This window comes from Cryptomeria japonica, chromosome 6, assembly GCF_030272615.1.
Source record: "Cryptomeria japonica chromosome 6, Sugi_1.0, whole genome shotgun sequence".
Lineage (NCBI taxonomy): Eukaryota > Viridiplantae > Streptophyta > Pinopsida > Cupressales > Cupressaceae > Cryptomeria > Cryptomeria japonica.
The window spans coordinates 112205081-112229432 of NC_081410.1; the positions used below are offsets into that span (position 1 = coordinate 112205081).

General features: G+C 35.2%; 1 protein-coding gene across 1 annotated transcript in view; it reads right to left on the reverse strand.

Moving 5' to 3' along the window:
- Positions 1–1166: 1166 nt before the first annotated feature.
- The window catches only part of LOC131051229 (methylesterase 1-like), a 91657-nt gene continuing 68471 nt past the window's right edge, over positions 1167–24352 (reverse strand). Inside the window, exons 2-3 of the mRNA XM_059221936.1 lie at positions 1519–1785; positions 1167–1436 (exon numbers count right to left, since the gene is read on the reverse strand). Coding sequence (XP_059077919.1) covers positions 1167–1436; positions 1519–1785 — 537 coding nt within the window. The remainder of the gene's footprint in view (positions 1437–1518; positions 1786–24352) is intronic.

The following is a 24352-nucleotide window of genomic DNA, read 5'->3' on the forward strand; positions in this document are numbered from 1 at the left end:
TTGATTTATGTCAGACCATGTTTGAATTTGATGGGCTTCCAGTGAGTGAATTCCACAGGAAGCAAGATCTATTGCAGTGGCATCATGGCCCGCCTTTGTGAGGAGAGGGAGGAGTTTAGACCAACACCAGGCTCCATGACATCCTCCATGAACCAGCACAAAGTGTGCCCCTCCCTTTCCCTTTGCATTTGCATTTGTCTCCATCGATGATTATCTTCAATGAATCGATACTTGCACAAGAGTTGATTACAAGGAAAGGAGGAACATATACAATGGACATATCACATCATCCCACAGTGAATTGCAGAAAAAGCTTTGAATGGAGAAAAACATATCAATATCACATGATCAAGAGAATCAAAGATTATTTGCATTGCGATTTGATTCAAAACCTTTTATTTTTTATTTTTTTATTTTTTTATTTTTTTTAATTTTTAATTTTTAATTTTTATGTGGGCTACTAGTAGATATGAGGTGCAAAGATATTTTTTGAGCGCTAATATTTTATCATAAAATATCTTATTTATATATATATATATATATATGTATTTCTATTTTTAAAAAATATGTATGAGACTTTGCATGTATTACTAACCCTCTTAATTCATTGTAACTATCTAAAAATGAAAACAATAACTATAAACTCTTAAATCACATAAAAAAATTAAAATATGTCAGAATCTAAGGTACTATTTAAAAACTTGAAAAAATTAACTATTGGTATTGGGAGTGTTGAGACTAACATAAATTACACATTGATGGTGATGGTGAGTGAAAGGACTAAAAAAAACTCCATCGAACAACATTGACTTGAAATAATGCTTATATAGAATGGTACATTTCAGTCATCAAGACTGATTTAGACTAATGTATAAACAGTATAGTATAGCAGTAATGGGGCACGCTGGGACATGCTAGCTAATGACAGAATGCCATTGATTTTGCAAACTGATACCAATAATATTTTAATATTTAATGATATGTAGTACCATTATCATAAGAGATTAAAAAACAATAATACATACTATCATAAATATAAAATAGAGGAAGTTAATTATAACAAGTCAAGTCTTCCTCTGAAAAAGGTGCAGTACTTGCAAGACAAAGACTACAGAACCTTCATCTCCCATTTTTTCCTGGCTTTCAGTCATACACACTGAGCAAACTCAGTGGTAGCTGCATGAAATCTCATGCAGGATCGCAGCCAAACGAGAAGGATAGCAAAAGAATGCACTGTGATCAGAGCCTTCCATTTCATAAACTCTATCAGGAGGATTTCCAGCTATCATTTTCCTCTGCAACTCTTCCCAAATGGCCTTATCATCCTTGGCCACAACATATACTCTTGGGACTCTTCCATATCTCTCCTCACTAAACGCCACCTCTCCTTGGATTATTGGAAACTTCCTCCGGAGCAATTCCCCTAGAGCAACATCCTGCACTTTCATTTCTCCACATTAATCATTCATAACATACAAGTAAATAAAAATCAATGGCAGAAGATATAATACTTGTTACCTCAGTTGGGCAATTTTGGTACAAGATTTGCCTTGAGAAAGTATTGCCAAACTTGAAGGATATGGGAATTCCGTTCTCTCCCATAACAAACTCTGTGTCTCCCCATGACTGAATTCTGGCCTGCACCTCACTTATCATTTCCATGGCAGAACTCCCACTGAGAGGCATGAATGCTGTCAAAAACACAGCAGCTTTGATCGTCTCTGGGAATTGTTCCATCATTAAACTCAAACTCATGCCTGCCATACTGTGACCCACCAGTATTACCTACACCCAACAAGTTAAAATCAGATGGAAGTAAAACAGATTATATTGAGAGAGAAAAATTAGCAGTGGTGCAAAGTTCATACTTTTTCTTGGGGAGGAAGAGAGTTGAACAAAAGTATAAGAGGTTGATTTAAAAATAATTAAAATGCATCTGTACAAATCTAAAATTAATTTTTATTTAATTTATCTTGTTTATATTATTTGAATAGTTTAATTAATATCTACATTTAAACCTAGGAATTACTAGTTTGTTTATTGGATACACTTAACATTTTCTTTGCTGTTATCAATTTTGCAATCTTTGCTAGGACTCATGAACAAATTTTGTGTTTCTTCTTTAAGATTGAAACATTACTCCAAATTTTTTTGCAAACATTAATTGAAATGGTTTTTTCAATATAACATCAATTGTCTCTATCTTATGTCAATTCTCCTATTAATTTTTTTACTTTGAATTTGGTAGGAACTATGTTGCAACGCAGTCTTGTTATTATTAGTTCATAGAATGCATTCACCTTATTTTATTAAATTTAAGAACATTGGTCGATAGGCATTGAGAATTAAATTTTGTTGATTTTTATAATTTTTTATTCTTTTTTATTTATTTAAAATCATAATTTTTTTTTTTTTTTTATCTCTGATTCTCTTGGACATTTTCAGTGTATAGTAATATTAGGATGATTGTCATTTGTCAATTGTTGTGGCAAATTTTCCATGTATTTCTCTAATACAATTGAAATATTTGTAATGTATCGACAATAGTACTACTATTTGTGAATAGTGTTAAATTATTTGCAATTGTCATAAGCCGACCTATTTCTTTGAACATATTGTTAATTTTAAAATGTTGAATTCATAAACATCTTCTATAATATATTATATTATAATTTTTTTTTTTGGTAGTCCAGGTATCCCCGCGACTCAGCACAGGTTTCCCATTATGGGGCAAGTTGAGGCGAGACTAGTCCCTAGAGATGTACCAAACTATATTATAATATTATTATTCTATCATATTCATTTTTTTTCCTGTTATTTGACATATTAACTTTCTAAAGTTTTATTCTAAGTTTTAAAACAATAAAAAACATTAAATTACATTTGTTGTATTTTATTTCTCTTACATATAGTATTATAAACATTTTAATATATAATAATAAGTTATTCAAAAGCTATTAACTATATAAGATGAAGTGCTCATAAGTTTTTTCTCTAATATATTATATTATAATACTATTATACTATCATATGCTATATTTTTTGAAGAAAATTATAAATATTACATATTCACATATTTGTTTTTTAGTATTTTATTTTATATTTTACAATACAATTATATTAAGTTAGAAGCTTTATCTTAATTTTGTTTTATAGATTGGAAAGTTTTTTTTAAATTCCACAAAAAAATGTTAACATGATTTCAAATCAATAAGAATCATTTTGTTAGTTGTGAAATGACAAGATGTGGAATTTTTTTTCCATATGACAAAGTAACTTTTTTTAGCAAATCTTTTTAGATTGTTATCTTCATAAATCTTATAACTATCCACATGCAATTATTTATTTCACTTTGATGCATTATTCTACTAGTACTGGTTTATTTTTTCTGGGACATCTCAAAGCAGTCGAGTGTTTTCTTCCCTCTACAATAGGAAGGTAAGTAGAACAAACCCTCATTGTCTTCAACTTTCACTAGTACATTCGGGGCTAATTTTCGATGGCCAATCGTCGGAATTTCGACTACTTTTTGTCGGACTGTCGACAAATGAAGCCGTCGTAAACTCATCGTCAGACTTTCCGACGATGCCATTGAACGTTAGAATTCCAACGACATCGTGAAATCTTCCGATGATGGCCATGATCGCACTTTTGGTCAAAAATGTCGTCGGAAGGCTGTCGGAATTCCGACACTCCCCCAGTAATATGCATCGATGAACGTCTGACAAGGAAGTGCCGTCAGACATACAACATCCTCGTCGGATGTTTGTTTAGTTGGTGTCGAAATTTCGACGACAACCAGAAACTTTGCACCGATGAGAATGGTGTTGGTCCGATGGTTTGGCCGTTGGTGCAAAGTTTAGTTGCCGTCGGAATTATTTTTTTAATTATAATTATCATGCGCAACTTGAACACTATAACATACCACAAAAATGTGTTAGCCCTGGGGCATCGTGTATTGTCTATACAAGCATCACATGGAATTGAAATTGTCTTTGTCCTATTGGTCTAGAGACGTCATACATAGTGATACCATTCCATAACTCCAACAACTCATCGATAAGAGGCTCAACATATACATTCATATCTTTAACTTGGTACTTACCTAATCGAATGAACAAAAACATTACATAATTATTATGACCATTTTACTACAATATTTATAATTAAATATAGACGACTATATTTAAATGATAAAATACCCGGAACAATCATTTCCAACATTATGTGCTCCCTCTTTATTGACATCCATGGAGGAATGTTATTATTGATAACAAAAACAAGCCACACTAAGTAAACAGATCTCATATCTCCAAATGGATTGACACCGTCTGCTGCCAATGAATGCCTGAGATTACGAGGTTCTTCTTTAAAGTATGACCACTTTTCCTCTATGTCCATAAATGCTGAACCATCCACAGGCATTCAAATAATGTCATCTTGACTTCTATTGCGTGCATGGTAATCCATAAATTGTGCCAAGCTAGTGCACTTGAATAATCGTTGCATACGTGGAATAATGGGAATATAGCAAAGAACCTTGCGAGGAACCCTTTTTGTTATTTGATCTGTTCGATATCTATTGATATGACATTCAGGGCATTCAGTTCGAAATTCATGTTGTTTGTGATATATAATATGATCCTTGGGACAAGGATCTATTGCGTGATACTCCATTCCAATATCTTTCATAATGGCAGATAATTCTTGGTATGAGCGAGGTAGAATATTTGATGGAGGTAACAAAAACTCACCTATCAATCTACAACAAAAAAATATAATTTGTTAATATAAAGAATATTAATGGTACAACATGATTCACCATTTATTATGACATAGATGACATACCTTAACATATGCGAGATTGTTATGTTGGATAAACCATTCATAACCTTCAATTTCACCAACAACAATACAACAAAGAGAAGAGTTGTTTGGGAGCCTTCGTAAAGGGCCTCAGATGCCTTCTCAAGTAGAGGGACATCATGAACAACATCAAGGTCATCTTCATCATCATGATCAGCTGCGCCAATACTAAATGTGTCGTGGATCAATGTATTTGTACCATAATCTTCAATTGTGTTTTGTGGCTCATGATCGTCATCTTCCATGGGATCATTATCTTCAGCTTTGATATTCACACCTCCATGTTCCTCCACTTAGAAAACCATATTCTCCGAGTTGTGTTGATCCATATCATGTGCTTCGGGGTGCTCGACCTATATAAAATTGATAAACATAAATAAAACATGATCATGACCTCATCATCAAGTGATTTCTTATGTATATAAATTGTTAAAATGATATAATGAAAAACTTACCAATGGATGATAATCATGTCCACCTTCAATGTGACCATGCAGCCTACAATGTTTCTTAGCCATTTTGATTAGAAGTCTTCTAGTCTTTAACGCCTTACAAATTTTGCAGGGACAATAACATTTTCCATCACCTTTTCTTTTCAAGTTAGACCACAATCTAACAATTGTCTCCTTATTTTGTTGTTCGCTGATATTGTCTGACATAGTCTTTCTTCACAGGCAAAAAAATCAGGCTATAGAACTAGTTATATAGAAGTTGAAATGTTAGTTATGAAATCATGTTTCAGTATAATATACCAAATTAAATTACTTGAACATAGAAATTATGCAAATTGAACCAAAACCATTTAACTCTTCTTTTTCATCTCAAAACATATCTAATGGCTTTGTGGTGATTTAGAGAAGGTGATATGCCCATTGAGAGTCATAGACCCAAGTTAGTCATAGACCCAAGCTATAGAGAGTCACAGACACAAGTTATTCTAAAAGGAAAGTAACTATCCATTCCCATGCTCATGCATACTTACATGACTAATGCTGCCCTTGTGTAGACCTTATTTGGCTTTCCTAATCAATGTGGTTGCTATCGTAATATGAAATACTGAGTTCTACCCTTGCCTTTGCATCAAACTTCTCACATCATGTTTCTTCACCAAAACACACTATTCCCAATCTTCACCAATTAAAACACACTTTTTCACTTTCTAGGTTAGTTGTCTTATCTTAGTTGGTTGTTGTCGAGTCTTTGTTGTTAACCTTTTGTTCATAGTTGCGTAGGAGTTGGCCAAGTCTTTCTCTTTGAAATGAAGTGAGGTTTAACATTCCCTTTGTCCATCCAAGGCATAATCCCTTCCACTTCTGTCGATCCTGTCAGTGGGTGCCCAAACCCAATCACTCCCATTTCAACCTCCCCTAACACTCTTCACTTCCATTTACCATACCTTCTAACTCACCTACCTTCCTATCCTATATCCTTTAACCACCTTTCATACCCCATGCCTTAACCTCCTTCACATCTTAACTTAAACCTACCCTTCCATCTTACACCCTCACCTCCCTCCACTAAATTATTTTCCACCTTACCCCTATCCCTATTCTATCCTAGCATCTCCCTTCCCCTCATACCTTATATGTCACACTCCCCTCCACAATACCTACCCCTTTACCCCTTCATTCCCCTAAAATCACCTATTCTAACCCACATCCCATAAGCCTTACTTCCTTTATTTCCCTAAGCTTACCTCTATCACACACCTATTAACCTACCCTTTCCATCTTATCACCTACCCCCATCCTAGCCTACCCATATCCTATCCCTATCCTAACCGACCACCCTACCCCCTTACCCTTTTTCCTTGCCCCTCATAACTCCCATTATAACCTACATCCCCTTTACCCTTTCATTACCCCCTTATATCTCCCACTCCACTTCATTCTCCAACATATCCTAACTCCAACCCCTTCTACAACCCACATCCTAAACCTCTTTCCCCCCCACGTATCTCTTTCTTCCATTATTTATATCCCTTATGTGCCTAAAGAAGAATGGGATAAAAAAACGTGCCTATTTTGTAACACTGGAGCAATAGAGATGGAATGACATTTTGTCATGAAATGCTCGACATATAGTGACATTTATGAAGATATTTTGAAAATAAATAATTTAAACAGGCTTTTTGAGGAAACAAAACTCAAAAAAATGTTAAGTTTGCTAATTAAAATTCACTGAAGAAGAGCAGATCTTGAGAAGAGGTTACATGTTGTTTAAAGTCATAATGCCTTGATTTTATAGGGTGTGTGTTGTCTGTGGGTCCCATGGGTTGCTTTGGCCTCATGGACGTTATTAAAATCCATTATCATCATCATTTCACGTGGCATTCAGGGTATCTTTGTGTTCATGTCAACTTTTCTTCCTGTTTGGGCTCCTTCATTGTGAAAATGAGTTTAACTACTAAAAAAAAGTTGCGTGTAAACCCTTATACACCTACTGAACCACCAAAGAAGCCACAAAAATGCAATAATCTGAACCACGTGAAGAATCATGCATATAAACGATAGTCCCAAAGATTCAACGAGTAGTGAAAGAGCAAGTTAAGAAGAGTTTTCAACCAAGATCAGAGATTGAGGTAGGATTTCAACCCAAAGCCAACACCTTACATTGCAAAGGAAAAAGTATTTGCATTCAAATTAGATTGTTTATTGATAAATATATAATCGTTATCAATTACTTAGGAGAGATCGTAATTTGTGAATATTACATAAGGAGGGCCAAAATAAGATGTTTGCAGAGATATGATGACAACCCCCAAGGGTTAATAGTCATAGAAACCACATAGATATCAGCCATTAGGTAGACGATATTGAGTAGAACAATGGGAAGATGATAAAAAATAGATGGAGCAACAAATGTTACAATCCAAATAGAAGTTTTATAGCAGCCAAACATAGAGATTAAAAGCTCATGCCTAATTTATAGGTCTGAAGTGCTACAGACAACAGGGGTGGAAAGAAAAGTTTTAGAGATGAAGAAAACACATGCTTAGAGGGATTTCATTGACACCAAGGAGTAGAGATTTGTTCTTGGCCCTGAATTCCTATGAATGCATGCAAACCATTGCCAATGATAAAAGATATAGGTTTGTATAAAGAACCAATAATGGAGAATATGATATTCTTAGGAACACAAGAATATAAGCATGAATCTCAGAGTAGTCACAACATCAAAAGACAGTCCAATGATAGATTTTGAGATCTCTTTTTGGCAAAGAAATTATCAAAGGGCGACGATTGAGATTTAGGAGAAAGTGGAGCCAATCAAAAGAAGTTTAATATAAATGAAAAACAAAGATCAATAATACAAATCATAGCAAGTATGTCCAAGGATAACAAAGAAATTCACCACAAGCATATGGGAACAATGCCAAGTTGGTAGTTATGTAGTCCAAGACAGTTCAAGGACAAAGGTATTGGAACTTGTAGAAGTTTTTTTTATCATCCAAATGGTATGAGGCAACAAGTTTTTATGACAAAAATATAACTATGTGAACAAAGAATCATGTCAAGACATAAAGAGGTAAGGTGGTATCCTTACGATCAAAGTATGACAATTACCAATATTATGAAGAGAACTCACATGAATAGATCTAGTCACCTATGCAAACATTTTAGTCATCTTGTGACAGTGAAAGAGGGCAATAGTAATAAGTCTTCATGATGGAAGTACATTAAAGGTGGTAGTCAACATAATGAAAAAGCCTAATCATGTTTAGAGCAATAGGCAACCCTAAGAACAAGAAAAAATAGTCATGTGATAATGCATAGGACAACCTTAATGCCCAAGTTTAGAGAGCATACAAGATGAATAATGATAGTCTGCCAGCAGGGATAAAGACAAGGGCAAGTTCAGTGTCAGGTATGTATAATCATGAATTTCCTGAGTTAGCATTAGAGTATATATCATCCAGTATGATATACATATTTAAATTTAGGTTTGTGCATCATTGAATATAAATTAAGATGTTCTTAATCAAGTCAATGACAATTAATATCATATTAAGTTAAGAAGGTAAATTTTATCTATTTATTCAAACAACATTAAAATAACATAACGTTATTTCCAGACATAACATATAAATATATATATCTGCACATAATCTCAAGAATACATAATACAATTAGATTCAGGTTATACAAATTATGGTAATACTATAAATTCTTATAAGGAATAACAAACTGATTATAATGAAATGACAATAAGTGGTTAATGCTGATACAAAGTAACACTAACAGGAAACTTTGATGACAATCTAATACACATCACTGTTGAACTTACCCCTGTCTCATATAACCCTATGTTGGCTAGGCCCCACCATAATTAGAAGATCCTAATTAGTACTGTCCTAAACCTTGCATTAACTGTCACAATTTGACAGTGAGTTGAGTTAGTCCATTAGCGAGATTGGGAAAGAGTTTGGTATTGACTTTGGTGTTGGTGGAAGGTTTAAGGAGGTACACTATCATCATAATTAATGTTAGAGAGTGTTGTGTGAAGAAGAATGGCCATGAAAGGAGCGACTGTCCTAAGTGCTTGAGACTGCCACAAAAAGTGAGTGTTGCAGCAATGAATCTTCCTTTGACCTTTGGGTGTTTGGGAGGGTAAAGACCCATGGTGGTATATGTTGAGTGGTTGGATGGGTAAAGACCCACATATCAACTATCTACTTTGACATCCTAGGATGGTGTCCACCTACTCTAAAACCTTGTGGGAACTCTCTGTCTGATACTAACATATACATAACATGTGCCTCTCATATAACCCTATGTTGGCTAGGCCCCACCATAATTAGAAGATCCTAACTACTAAAACCACTAGATTCTCCCCTAAAAGGTTGTTGCGTCATAGAAAGCCTAGCTTGATAGCCCTATAGTCTCTCATACCTAAAATATCCTTGTGTCGATGATGGTCACATGTGACTACCCTATGGCCCCTACTATGCTCTAGACCTTTGTCCGTAATATTGATACTATTGGGTTTTTCTTTGAAATCCTATAGTAAGTCTAAATTCTCCTTTGAAGGATGGGGAGGCCTATGGACACTTTAGTTCCTTGATCAAGGTTACAAACTTCTCTCATGCCTGTTGTTTCCTCCCATGTACCTCCTTTCCAATAAGAGACTTTTCCATAGCAACTGTAAAGTCATTTGGATTGGCCATGTGTAGGAAAACTGAAATTTTGGGCTTTCCACCCCTAATGAAATAATTGACAAGTAACTTGTCTTGAATGTAATCTACAAACTACAAGAACTCCAAAAACTAACTCTCATGTTGAGCCACTATGAAACCTCATTATGTAAATTGTGAAACTCATCTATGCATCTCTGTCAAAAATATTTTGAAATAGAACACACTTTGAAGCACTCCAAAATGGTATCCCATGAGAGGGTTTCCAATGTGAGTTGGTGCATTTTATCCTCCCAGTACCACAAGGTGGAAGCAAGTCCTCTCAAAAATTGCATTGCAAATTATGCCTTTAGGTTGCTCACATATAGATGCAACCCAAAGCATAAGTCCAAGCTAAGTAACCAAGGCTTAGCCTCAACCCCATTTGTGGATCTTAAAAATGTAGAGGATTGGGGATGAAGCAACTCTCGAATATGATCCTTTGGCTCATGATATGTGCTTACTATAGTCTATACCTCTTGTATTTATGCATGATGAGGCCAGGTAATGTGTATTGATCAATCTTTTATCTCCTCTATGTGTAGTTCCCAAATTCAAGGCAAACTCCTAATAAGCTCCCAAGATGCAAGTATATGCTCCTCTACTACCAGTGGATCCTCATGAGGTGTCTTTGTTGTGGGTGAAAACCTATCCCGTGTCGCACCTATCAAATTTTATAAGGCTTTTAAGATTTGAGGTCCATACTCAGGCTACTCATCTTGGTGAAAACTATCAAAGTGATATGACTCTTCTTGTCCCTCATGTGAATGTTCTCCTCTTGAAGCACTATGGCATGGATGACCCTTCCTTCCATTTCCTACACCCTATTTTATAACCCACACCTCATAACCTTTACCTCACTTCCTATCATTATTACCTTCCATCTACCTTTCATATCCCCTCTCTTAACCTCCTTCACTTTCCTACATCATATCCTAAACCTTAACCTCATACACATTTACTTTTACTTCACCTACCTAACCCCATTCCATCCTTCACATCCATTTATCTCCCCCCATTCACTTTCCTACCTTCCAAACCCTAACATATCTTAAATTACTCTTTCACCATTACATCCTTCATCACTTACCTCCCTATCTTATCCTAACCCACACCTCATAACCTTATACCTCTCAGCTTCCATTTTATACCACACTTATCCTCCCTTCCAAAACACTGACAAAAATTGGCACTCGATCACTACACAGTGGTCTCATGGTCTTGCAACAGGGAGTTTCTGTCACAACCATATATACCAGCATCCATACCCAAGGTAAGCTCCTCAGCTAGAGACTACGTTCAGGCCACTTCCAGCGGATGTCGGATACAAGAGTGACATAATCTGTGGTTCTTCCCTATTTGATCATGCAGGTTTAGGTCATCCCACTCCTTAATTAGGGTCTACCCTAAGAGGTTATGCCTATAAAGAGAATAATTGATCATTTCATTTGATCCACCATCCAATTCAATCTTATTTATCTCTTTTTCTATCAGGCAATGAATATAAACTAGGAAAAAAAAATTATGAGCAGTAAAATTCATTATAAGAAGGATACAACTTGATCATCAACCAACACAAATGCAACCTCCTATGTAAAATTCAAACAATTTCATCACTACATAAAGAAAATTCGACACATTGTCACAAACATAATGATTTTTTCTTCAAGAAAACATCCTGTGAATGAATTGGTTGATTACCCTACCCTTTTTCTTCAACCGGATCTTGGCGGCATTGCAATCCAGAACTGTTTGCCTCCTTGTAATGCCCATTTTTTTGTGAATATGGCAAAGGTTGACGGGACGAAGAGGCGGGATTAATGTTTATCAAATGACTTGGTCTTTTTTTTTTGAAGTAATGCCCGTGGTTGTCAGAATTTCGACGAACACGGACACTTTTTCAAACAAAACACAAATTTCATTGCCAATTCCTTCTCCATCGAAACCAAATGTTGAATTATCGTCGGAATTCCGACGAATACGGGCATTTTTTCAAAAAAAAATCAAATTTGGTCACAATATACCTTCCCCGTCGGAATTTTAGGCCAAATGTATTAGTGTTTATATGCAGCCTCACTTCTCTACAAATTCCGACTATATTGTATTTCTTTTTCTAATTTACCCAATATGTGTTCCTTTTCTTAGGTGAAGGTCACTACATTAGTGGGCAGAAGTTAGCAATCACAATCTTAGTGGCATTAGCATCTCCAACCTCCCCTACTAGTACCTTTACATCCAAAGATTATCTTGAAGGAATGGATCTTTGAGTCTTTGAAGGTTTTGAATATGTACCTTTTACACATATTTTTTTGTTCCAACATTATTTATTTAAGATTGCTTTTGATTATGTAGTGTGTTTTCTTCTATCATGAATATGGCGAGATAATGGATTTTTATCGAATTTGGTGGAGTTTAGATGTGGATACAATTGATATAGGTAGATAGGAACATGGAAACAATTTTTTTTCCTAATTTAACCCTTCTTTCCTAATGAGTCGGTAAGAATAAAATGTATTAATCATGATAACGTTTTCTCTCCGGTTTATTTTAACTTAGATTTAGTTTGATTTTGGGAGGAATATATTTGCTTGAAAACATTGATTTGTGAGCTAGATGCGCTGTGTTGTTTTTCTATAAACTTCAGATCCTGCCAACTTAGTCTTAACAACACTTGATTCTCCCATACAGTTATTTACAAGTAATGTCTACGTGATGGACATCATTACCAAGAATATTATATTTCATTGCATTTGAAAACAGTCTAGGATATTCAACTTAATAGGATCAAGGAACATTAAAAACCTAACCAAATCTATGTGACATGAGCTTATTCAGAATATCAGCACACTGCTACATCTGCTTGGTGTGGGTTTTCATTTGAACTAGATCCATCCACTCTTTCTCTTGTTCCATTTCAATTGAAAAGAATAAATTGATCAAGGGATTGCATTATCATTGTGTGGAACTCGATTTCACCACTTTATTCCAACAACCCAAAAGACCATAATGAATCTGTAGTCACATAAATCTGTCCAGCTTAATTAAATGAATATTTCATATTTATTTGATTAAAAATCCACTAGCCATCAGTTAATTAAATTAATATTTAATTAATTCATCCCCAAACATTCTTCTATTAATTAAATAAATTATTCAATTTATTTTAATTAATTCATCAAATCAAATTCCATTCAATTAAATAAATAAAATCTATTTATTTAATTAAAATCCCCCTTTTCCTCTTTTAAATAAATTAACATTTATTTAAATCATTATCCCCCCCCACTTGCATTTTCCTACAAATGCAACTTGCACACATTTTGAAATAAATGAATTTTTATTTTAATAAAATCCTATTTTCCCTCACCCACCAAATCCACTTGCAAAATCTAATCCCCTTCTAGATTCTTCTAACCCCTTCCTAATTAGCCTAATCCATCCCCTAATTATTGTCACATTCATAAGCAAAATGGAGTCACTTCTCAAATGGCCCAAAGTCTTGGATAACCATTGAAGGTTTTCAACCTTCAACCACCAAAAACCCCAAAGTCTTTGAAAACCATTAAAGGCTTCCAACTTTCAACCACTTAATCCCCAAAGTCTCCAATAACCATTAATGGTTAACTCAAACCCTCCCACATGGTTAAAACATTTGTTTTGACTCAACCTCTACTCAACCCAAGGGTCTCATCAGGTCATTAATGCTTTGACCATGATTATCTCTTAATCATTTGCACAAAGGTTTATCCTTGGATTAACTCCTAATCCAGTGGGTAATCCTAATTTAGGCTTGATCCTTAGCCTTTAGATAACCATGAAGTCTTCTCAGGCCTTTAATGCCTCCAACCTCTTCTTTCAACCCAATCCTGTGTTGACACTTGTCACTATTTTATTGGTGCCAATTGTGCACATGGATCCCCAACTTTCAAGCTTGACCCTTGATTAAACCTTTCAATCCTGGCCATCCATTGCTCCTTTTTTCCTATAAATAGAGCCCATTCCTTCATAATCCAGATCCTGAAAACTTGTAAGCATTTAGACTATAGACATTTTAGAGAGCATTTTAGCATAAACAATCTAATCTTTTGTCTTTTGGTTAAAAATACATCATTTTAGCATTACTATTAGCTTTTCATTTCATGTTTAGGAGCTATACTACAATCTCAATCCTCCATAAGCATCCATAGTGCAAAAAGTTGCTGAGAGCTACACTATTTTGGAACTTGGAGAGGAGAGGAACAAGGGAGAAGGAACTAATATCATGCTGAGAGATAGTTGGAGATATCTCATTGTCTTACTTCTTTAGTTAGATTCATTAGCATGTGTTTTTAGTATCTCTCTTGGAATGCCTTCATGTGTTTGGTTTTTGATTGATTAACTCTAACGTCTTGTGTGTTTTGTGTTGTTTGATCTTAAACTAACATTTTGCCATTTAGGAGGGCATCAGAATCTATTGTGGGACTAGGCCTTTGCATGACAATGATAATATCCATTGCCTCTTCTATACTGTCTGCACCTAATGTTTGAATATCCTTTGCACTTCTCACTAGCCCCATTCTTCTTGGTGTGCTATTCTTGGTAACAGTGAAGTATTTGAGATGAGTCTCAAGTTACTGTTATTGGAATTGTGAGAATCCACATATCTATAAAATTTATTTTATCTTGAAAACTCTTATTTATTTGAAGCCACCTCTTAAAACTATGATACTCATATTCATCTATTAGAATAAAATAATAATTAATATTCATAAGAAAATCTTAGTTTATCATATTGTACAACAAAGAATTAGAAGAAACTCAAGGAAAAGATTCCAAGTTATGGTAACCTAATCACATAACAAAGGAAGATGAATGTTTCTTTTCCTCTTATGAAACAAAGAGAATCTACCTAGTCTAGCAAAACCTTTTTTAAAAATCCAACTCCATGTTATAATCTTCTAAAGATAGTCCAACAAAAGAAATGCTTTTACTCTATAGATATTATGCCATAGAAAATAAGACCTTTGAGTAAAGTCTTGACGTCACTATTTTTCCTTATTATTTTTTGATTCTTAGTACCTTTAAGATTATAACCGAGGTTATTTCTATTTAGTTTATTTCACTTTTCATTTTCAAATTTTTAGTACACAGTGGTAACACATCTTATACTCAATAGAAAACATTTGCAGTTTCTGTTTGCTCATAAACCTTTGCTTCATATGTGTAATAGGAATTTTCAGTTCTTACATAAGCTATGTTTTGTCAATGGCCTAGTCCTAATCCAATACAAGGTTTTGGTCTCCAAGGAAGAAAAACTCTTCTTACATGTAAGATTGTTAAAACAACAACAAATTCAAGTATCACTGTCGTGCGATGAAAAATGTGCATGCTAAACTAAGGGCTAAAAAGAAAGCTAATTAACCAAGAAAACACAATATATCATACACCTCAATATTAGAATGACGGTATGATTAAAAAAGGGTGGATGATTTGGTCTAAAATGAGGGGGATTAAATAGGAGAGATGAGGAAGGGAAGGGGAGGTGAAGAGGAGACACTTGTCCTCCAAAAAGGGACAAGTGTCTCAACTAGGAGAGAGAGGGATGACATGTGTCCATTTTGGGAAAAGCCACCCAAACATGGAGAGAGAGACATGTGTCCTTTGGGACACATGTATATTTTTGGCAAGGCCACCCAAAATATGATATTTTCCTCAAAATGGGGAATATTGTTTAGAATGTGCACACATGTGTGGGAGGTTAGAAGGGATAGGATAAGGTTGGCTAGGATAGGATGACAAGGATATGATAGGGTTGGAAGGATAGGGTTGGTTAGGATAGGATTGGGGGGAGGCTTGGAAGAAAGTGGTTAAAATGTAGGAGCCATGTGCTCAAATAGGACTTGAGTCTAATTAATTAATTAAATTAATTAATCCATGGGGGTTTTGGGAAAAGGGATATTTAATTAATTAAAGATAATTAATCAAATTGGATGGCAAAAAGGGGATTAATTAACTAAAGGTAATTAATCAAATGAGATGGAAAAAAGGGGATTAATTAACTAGGTTAATTAATTAGGAGGAAATGGGTTGGGGAATTAATTAATTAGGAGGAATGGGATTTAAATTTGGTTAAACTAATTAACCTGTATCAACATAAAATGGTTAGTAAAGTTAGTCAATATATAAACAAACCAAAAACATTTCAAGCATGATATCAAGAAAGTATGAAAAAGCATAAACGAGAAACATGAACATAAAGAAATAATTCACTCATGATGCTCCCTAGGCCATTTTGGTCTTCCTTGTCCTCCTCATCTCCATGAACCGCATTGCTTTGAGGCTGTAAAATGAAGAGTGGGGAATTGAGTAGGGTTAAGTGTGGAATGCTCTCAACTAGCATAACAAACTAAGTTTATGTGGGTTATGATTTGGGCATGATGAGGGTACTATGGAGATTCTTATGATGTCAAGAGGACAACATGTTTGCAATAATTTATGGATAAAAGGGCAGCATAATGATATGATAAAAAGTAGATCAAAGGCCAGCAGGAGGATGCTTAAAAAAATGGATCCTTCATATGAGATAAGGGCTTCAATTTATAGAGTTGGAGGCTTGGAAATCAACGATCAAGATTGAAGATTGATCAAGGGCTAAGATTGTAAGGGAATATGGTCCCAGGTTTGAAGGCTTAGCCTTGTGACAAGTGTCACAAGGAGAAGTGGGTGCAAGGGTAAGTGTGCTCACACATGTGTGAGCAAATCTTGGGATGTCCAAGAGGTGACAAGTGGAAATACTTGTGGAAAGGTGTAAGGGCTAGTGGAAGAGAGTTTATGACACACGGGCCAAAAGGGGAAAGAGTAGGGTGGCTCTATGGGGAAGAGCATCCTCACACATGTGTGAGAACCCCTTGGTCAAAGGTGATGTGGACATGTGAAGTGACTTGTGAGTCACATGTGGGTTTGGGTAGATGTGTAGTATTTTTAATTTGAATAAATACTAACATTGGTTAGGCTTTGGATTAATTAGGATAATGAGGGGATTAGATGATAGGTTTGTAGGAATCACGAAGTTAGCCTAATTAATCATGGATTAATTTAGCTAATTCGGATTAGGGATAAAAATGGAATATTCCATAAAGGTGAGTTTGATTCATTGAAATAAATCAATATTTGGAAGAAGTGAAAAGGGGATATTAATTAAATAAATTTAATTAATTAGAAGGAAATGTTAGGCTAATATGATTAATTAAATTAATCATGCAAAAAAGACATAATTAATTAAATATTAATTTACTCAATTTTATGTGTCTACCTTTGCCCCTCTTTGATATAGCATCATGAAGTGATGTTATGTCAAAGAAGAATAAAATCTAGTTGATAGAAAAAGATAGGGACTAGTAGCATGATGCCCCAATCATTGGTGAGTTGAGAAAGGACGATGAGGAAGCCGTGGTATGCCCGCTCGAGAGGAAATGTGGGTTAAGAACACGGGTGTGCTCTTGAAATGGATTAGAATAGAGAATGAAAGGGAAAAGGGAGGGATAAGAAAGATGAATAAACCAAAGCCTTAGTTTCATTGCCCAAAATATAATGGCTCACTATCGGAGGGTGGCTTACAACCAATATTATAAAATTTGAACTATTAAGATTGCATCTATCATATGCACAAGATATACACTAATACATTTGGACTAGATTTCTGACTGAGGTTTCCGACGGAGAAGGTATATTGTGGCCAAATTTGATTTTTTTTTGAAAAAATGCCCGCATTCGTCGTAATTCCGACGGCAATTACCCATTTGGTTTCTACGAAGAAGGCATTAGCAATGAGAATTTTCTTTTTTTCAAAAAAGTGCTCGAGTTCATCGTAATTTCGATGACAGCGGCCATTACAAAATAAAAAAAGAGGCGGGGAATTCATTTGTGAATTGCAATCCCGCGTAGGCGTTCGTGGCGACTTCAACCCCCAAGAACATCAAACTTGCGTCGAAGGCAATCCCACGCAGGAGGTAGATTCAAATTGCCCTAGTTTTTAATTTCATGTTGCAAAAAATATACATGTGGTGGTTAATTGTCCTAGTTTAATCCCATAAAACCATAGAACTGTGATTGAGGAGTGAGCGTTCAATTTTGTATCAACAATCCCTTCCTCCCGTATATGCGCGTGTTGATTGTTCACATGAGATCACATCTCTTTGCAGCATTGTATCAAACAATTCACGAGCCTTGTCCATGTTTCCACATTTTGCATTCATGTCAAGCAGGGCATTTGCAAGTACAACACCTAACAAAATTCCTCTATCTGTTATGCTTTGATGGATGTCCATACCCTGTTCCAAAGCTCCCATTTTTGCACAGGCAGGGAGGATGCTGGCAAAGGTTGTGGAATTTGGCTTTATGCCTTCCAATTTCATTTGCTTGAAAGTGTCTAAAGCCTTTTCGACAAATCCATTTTGTGCATATCCAACAATCATTGCAGTCCACGAGACAACATTTCTTTCAGGCATTCTATCAAATAGTTCACATGCCTTGTCTATGCTTCCACATTTTGCATACATGTCTACTGAGGTAGTTACAACTACAACATCTGACAAAATTTCTCTATCCTTTATGCTTCGATGAATGTCCATACCCTTTTCCAAATCTCCCATTTTGGCACATGCAGGGAGGATAGTAGCAATGGTCGTGGAATTTGGCTTTACACCTGCCGATTGCATTTGCTTGAAAGTTTCTAAAGCCTTCTCAACAAATCCATTTTGTGCAGTTGCAACTACATCTGAAAAAATTCCTCTATCTTTTATGCTTTGATGGATGTTCATACCCTGTTCCAAAGCTCCCATTTTGGCACAGGCTGGGAGTACGCTGGCAAACGTAACTAAAGAAATGCAATGATCAGCTCCAAAGACATCAAACCACTACTAACAAAACCGAGAGTCTAAAATATGATAGGGTAATAGTGTGAGCTGTCCTGAAATAAAATATTTTATTTTCAATTTCAACTAAAACATAATTACTCAGCCATTTAATCTTATTAATAAGTGTTTAATTTATGAAAGAGATAAATGGTTGGCCACAAGTACATGAGTTACTAAATGCACACAAATAAGTGAATTTGATATTCAAAACTATCTACAATGAATTCAATTCTTGTCCATTAGTCATTTATGTTTGCAATAAGCATCTTTCTTTGTTTTTCTTAATCTTTATTCATAGTTATGTGCATATTTCACATTCTATAATTAGGATATCAATTGCTATGGCTGAACACTAGCATGATGTTTGTGTTGTGGTATAGATGCGTGGAAACATAATTATGGGATTGTTATATTATAGAGATCATAAATCTAGATATCGCATATTAGTTCTAGCTCTTCTTGGATTGAGTCTAAAGTTGACATACAGTCATAAAGCCATTATTAGTAGATCTATCCATTTCTAGTAAAGACAATTCAGAAAGTCATTTTGATATTGAGAGTTTCTTATCTGTTTACCTATTGATCATTATTAAGCCATAATATTTAGGTCTATTTATCTCTCTTGCAAAACATCTGTAAGTGTCCTAGATTGTCCCTACTACTCACTCTTCAATGAAATAGTGGAGTTCTAAAGATTTGTTGCATCAGATGGCATTGAACGTATCAACAAGGCTAGCATGGAAGGCATGTTCAAGCTTCCACTTGTACAACTTACAACAAATGATTTGTTGATAGAAGAAATTATTGAAATAGGGATACAATAGAAAGACAAGTAAGTACATACAAACCTCCTCAGTTGAAAGTAAAATTTGTGTAAAAAAAGAGTACATTGAATCCCAATTCATAAACACAATAGAGATACCGATGGAGACTTAATTGGATGTAGCTTGTCGCACCAAAGTTGTTAGAGTATGCTAAGCTAGTACATAATGTTTCCTAAAGCCACACTAGTATTTTACTCAGATCATTATCTACCAAAACTAACTATAGTAATCCTTTTAAGGATTCATTTCATGGTGCTAGATCTTCATTTAGTTCCACTTCTTGTTGGAGAAAAGAATAGTTATTTCTTGAGGTAGATGAATATCCCATTATCAAAGGACAAGACCCTTTCTAGAATATAACAAACTCTACTCCAACAAAAGATCATGGGGGTTTCACTAGAGATATTGAATAAGAGATAGACTTCTACTGTTGCATTAAAAACATTGGCATGTTCTTCATTTATTGATGTAAACTCTTTGTGATGCCACCACAACCAACAAAGGTGTAAAAAGTTGTTTGCAATGCATGGATTTTTAGGATTGTCCTTTGAGAAAACATAATTAAAGTATGGAAGCAGGATTTGCCAGCTCCTGAGGGAATCTTGATGAAAAATAACTGTAAAATATTTGGGCGAGATTATATGCAAAAACTCATGCTTCCTGATGGGTTTATGTACAGAAATAAGCACGAATTAAGTGGTAAAGGGGCTTTTGGAAACAAGAGGGACAAAGAGGCAGTGGAAGTGAATTTTTTTGGTGTTTTGTCTGCTCCATCTCAGAATGGGAATGTTGAAGGTGGTGTAAGAGGAGCTGAGAAGGGTGTTGGAAGAAGTGGGGGTGTTTACATTCCCCCATTTAAGCTGGCTCAAATGATGAAAGATATGGAAGACAAGAGTAGTGTGGAATACCAACGCATGACATGGGATGCCCTTCGGAAGAGTATCAATGGGTTAGTAAATAAGGTAAATGCATCTAACATCAAGAACATCATTCTAGAGTTGTTTGCAGAGAATCTCATCCATGGGAGGGGTCTATTTTGTAGGTCTTGTATGAAATCCCAAATGGCATCCCCTGGATTTACAAATGTTTTTGCTGCGTTGGTTGTTGTGATAAATACAAAATTTCCTAAAGTTGGCAATCTGCTTTTGCAGCTTAAGAGGGCATACAAACGCAATGACAAGCACATGTTGATAGCAGCAGCCAAATTCATAGCTCATGTAGTGAATCAACAAGTTGCACATGAGATCATTGCCTTGGAACTTCTCACCCTTTTACTAGAGAACCCCACATATGACTGTGTAGAGGTTGCTGTTGGGTTCATGAAAGAATGTGGTTCTTTGTTGCAAGACCTTTCACCCAAAGGTCTCTATGGGATTTTTGAAAGATTTAGAGGTATTCTCCATGAGGGGGAAATTGACAAACGAGTACAATTTTTAATTGAAGGCCTTTTTGCAATTTGCAAAGCTAAGTTCGAGGGTCATCCAGCTGTGCATCCAGATCAGTTAACACAAGAAGTTTTCCTAGAAGATGAACTTGATCAAGAAGCTGGTTTGGATGTTTTCAAGCCAGATCTTGATTTCTTAGAGCATGAGGCAACCTATGAAAAACTGAAGAAAGATATCCTTGGAGATGCTTCTTTAGATGAAGCAGAAGGGGAGAATGATTCAGGTGATGATTCAGATGATGATGATGATGATGAAGAGGAAAGTGAGGAAGCACTAAGAATACAGGATGAGACAGAGACAAACTTGGTCAATTTAAGACATTCAATTTATTTGACAATCATGTTTAGTGTTAATTTTGAGGAAGCTGGTCATAAGCTACTAAAGATCAAGCTTGAACCTGGTCAAGAGAGAACATACCTTCATTATTATGGTCTTCTTGGGCAAAGATTCTGTATGATCAATAAAATTTATGAGGAATTTTTTGATAAGTGTTTTGTACAACAATATTCTATAATACATATACTGGAAACAAATAAACTGCATAATGTTGCAAAGTTTTTGGCCCACTTACTTGGCACAGATGCTCTTCCATGGCATTATCTTGCTTATATATGTCTAACAGAGGAAGATACTACTTCTTCTTCTCTTATTTTTATAAAGATTCTCTTGCAGGAGCTGGCAGAGCAGCTTGGTGTATTGTTGCTTAATGAAAGGTTGAACGATCCAACAATGCAGGAGTCTTTTGATTCAATTTCTCCAAAGGACAATCCCAAAAATTCATGGTTTGCTATCAATTTGTTTACTTCTATTGGTCTTGGTGATATCACTGAGAGTTTACATGAGTATTTGAAGAATATGCCAAGGCTTGTAATGCAGCAACAAAAGTCTATTCTTGAGTCAGATGAATCTACCTCTAATGATGATTCTTCAAGTTCATTAGGTTTGTCAGATTTTGATACATCAGACTCAGATTCTGAGAGTGAAACTGACAGTGAGAGTGGTAAGGAGTCACCAAGAAAGAAAAATAATTCAAAGAATGACAATGAGTATGGAAAAACAAGAAGAAAGAAAAGGGCGAGGACATCTGACTCGAAGGATGGAAGTGACAGTGAAAAAATCAGAAGGAAAAAGAAAAGGAATTAAAAATCTTTCTAGTCAGTTATTCAAGGCTCCAGTAGACACCATTTTCCTGGACTATGACAAACAAAAGAATCACTCCCAAGTGCTTTGGTTTTATAACAGATGATTATAAGATGCTACAATGTTGTCTTATGTATTTTAATAGCCACAGGTTTTAGAGTTCTGTACTTGACAGGTAATGGATAAACAGTGTTAGGAGGAGAAAATATTGAAGGCCAAGTGCAGATTGTGATAATACTAGATCAATGAATCCTTTTATTTATTGAGTATTTCTTGTTATCCATGTTGTGTGATGTACCATAAGCAAACTAGAAATCTAAATTCAATAAGATGCTTTGTTCAATGATGATAATTTCTATTTTCTTGCCTGTGAAGAAAGACCATGTCAGACAATATCAACAAACAACAAAATAAGGAGACAATTGCTAGATAGTGGTCTAACTTGAAAAGAAAAGGCGATGGAAAATGTTATTGTCCGTGCAAAATTTGTAAGGGGTTAAAGTTGTAGGCTGCATGGTCACATTGAAGGTGGACATGATTATCATCCATTTGTAATTTTTTCATTATATCATTTTGATAATTTATATACATAATAAATCACGCGATGATGAGATTGTGATCACGGTTTATTTATGTTTATCAATTTTATATAGGTCGAGCACCCTAGAGCACATGGTATGGATCAACACAACCCTGAGAATATGGTTTTCGAAGTGGATGAACATGGAGGTGTGAATATTGAAGCTGAAGATAATGATCCCATGGAAGATGACGAGCATGAGCCAGAAAACACAATTGAAGATGATGGTACAAATACATTGATCCATGACTCATTTAGTACTCGCGCAACTGATCATGATGATGAAGATGACCTTGATGTTGTTCATGATGTCCCTCTACTTGAGAAGGCATCTGAGGCCCTTTACAAAGGCTCGCAGGCAACTCTTCTCTCCGCTATATTGTTGTTGGTGAACTTGAAGGTTATGAATGGTTTATCCAACATAACAATGTCACGTATGTTAAGGTATGTCATATATGTCATAATAAACTGTGAATCATGCTGTACCATTAATATTCTTTATTATAACAAATTATATTTTTTTGCTGTAGATTGATAGGTGAGTTTTTGTTACCACCATCAAATATTCTACCTCCCTCATACTGAGAATTATCTACCGTTATGAAAGATATTGGAAAGGAGTATCAAGCAATAGATGCTTGTCCCAATGATCATATTATATATCACAAACAACATGAATTTCAAACTGAATGCCCATAATGTCATATCAGTAGATATCGAACAGATCAAATAACAAAAAGGGTTCCTCGCAAGGTTCTTCGCTATATTCCCATTATTCCACGTATGCAATGATTATTCAAGTGCACTAGCTTGACACAATTTATGGATTACCATGCACGCAATAGAAGTCGAGATGACATTATTCGAATGCCTGCGGATGGTTCAACATTTATGGATATAGAGGAAAAGTGGCCACACTTTAAAGAAGAACCTCGTAATCTCAGGCTTTCATTGGCAGCGAACGGTGTCAATCCATTTCGAGAGATGAGATCTGTTTACTCAGTGTGGCCTGTTTTTGTTATCAACAATAACATTCCTCCATGGATGTCAATAAAGAGGGAGCACATAATGTTGGCAATGATTGTTCCAGGTATTTTATCATTTAAATATAGTCGTCTAAATTTAATTATAATTATTGCAGTAAAATGGTCATAATAATTATGTAATGTTTTTGTTCATTCGATTAGGTAAGTACCAAGTAAAAGATATGAATGTATATATCGAGCCTCTTATCGACGAGTTGCTGGAGTTATGGAATGGTGTCACTATGTATGACGTCTCTAGACCAATAGGACAAAGACAATTTCAATTCCATGCGATGCTTTTATGGACAATACCCGATGCCTCGGGGCTAACACATTTTTGTGGTATGTTATAGTGTTTAAGTTGTGCATGAACATCTTAATTCAAAAAATTATCATATTTAATCC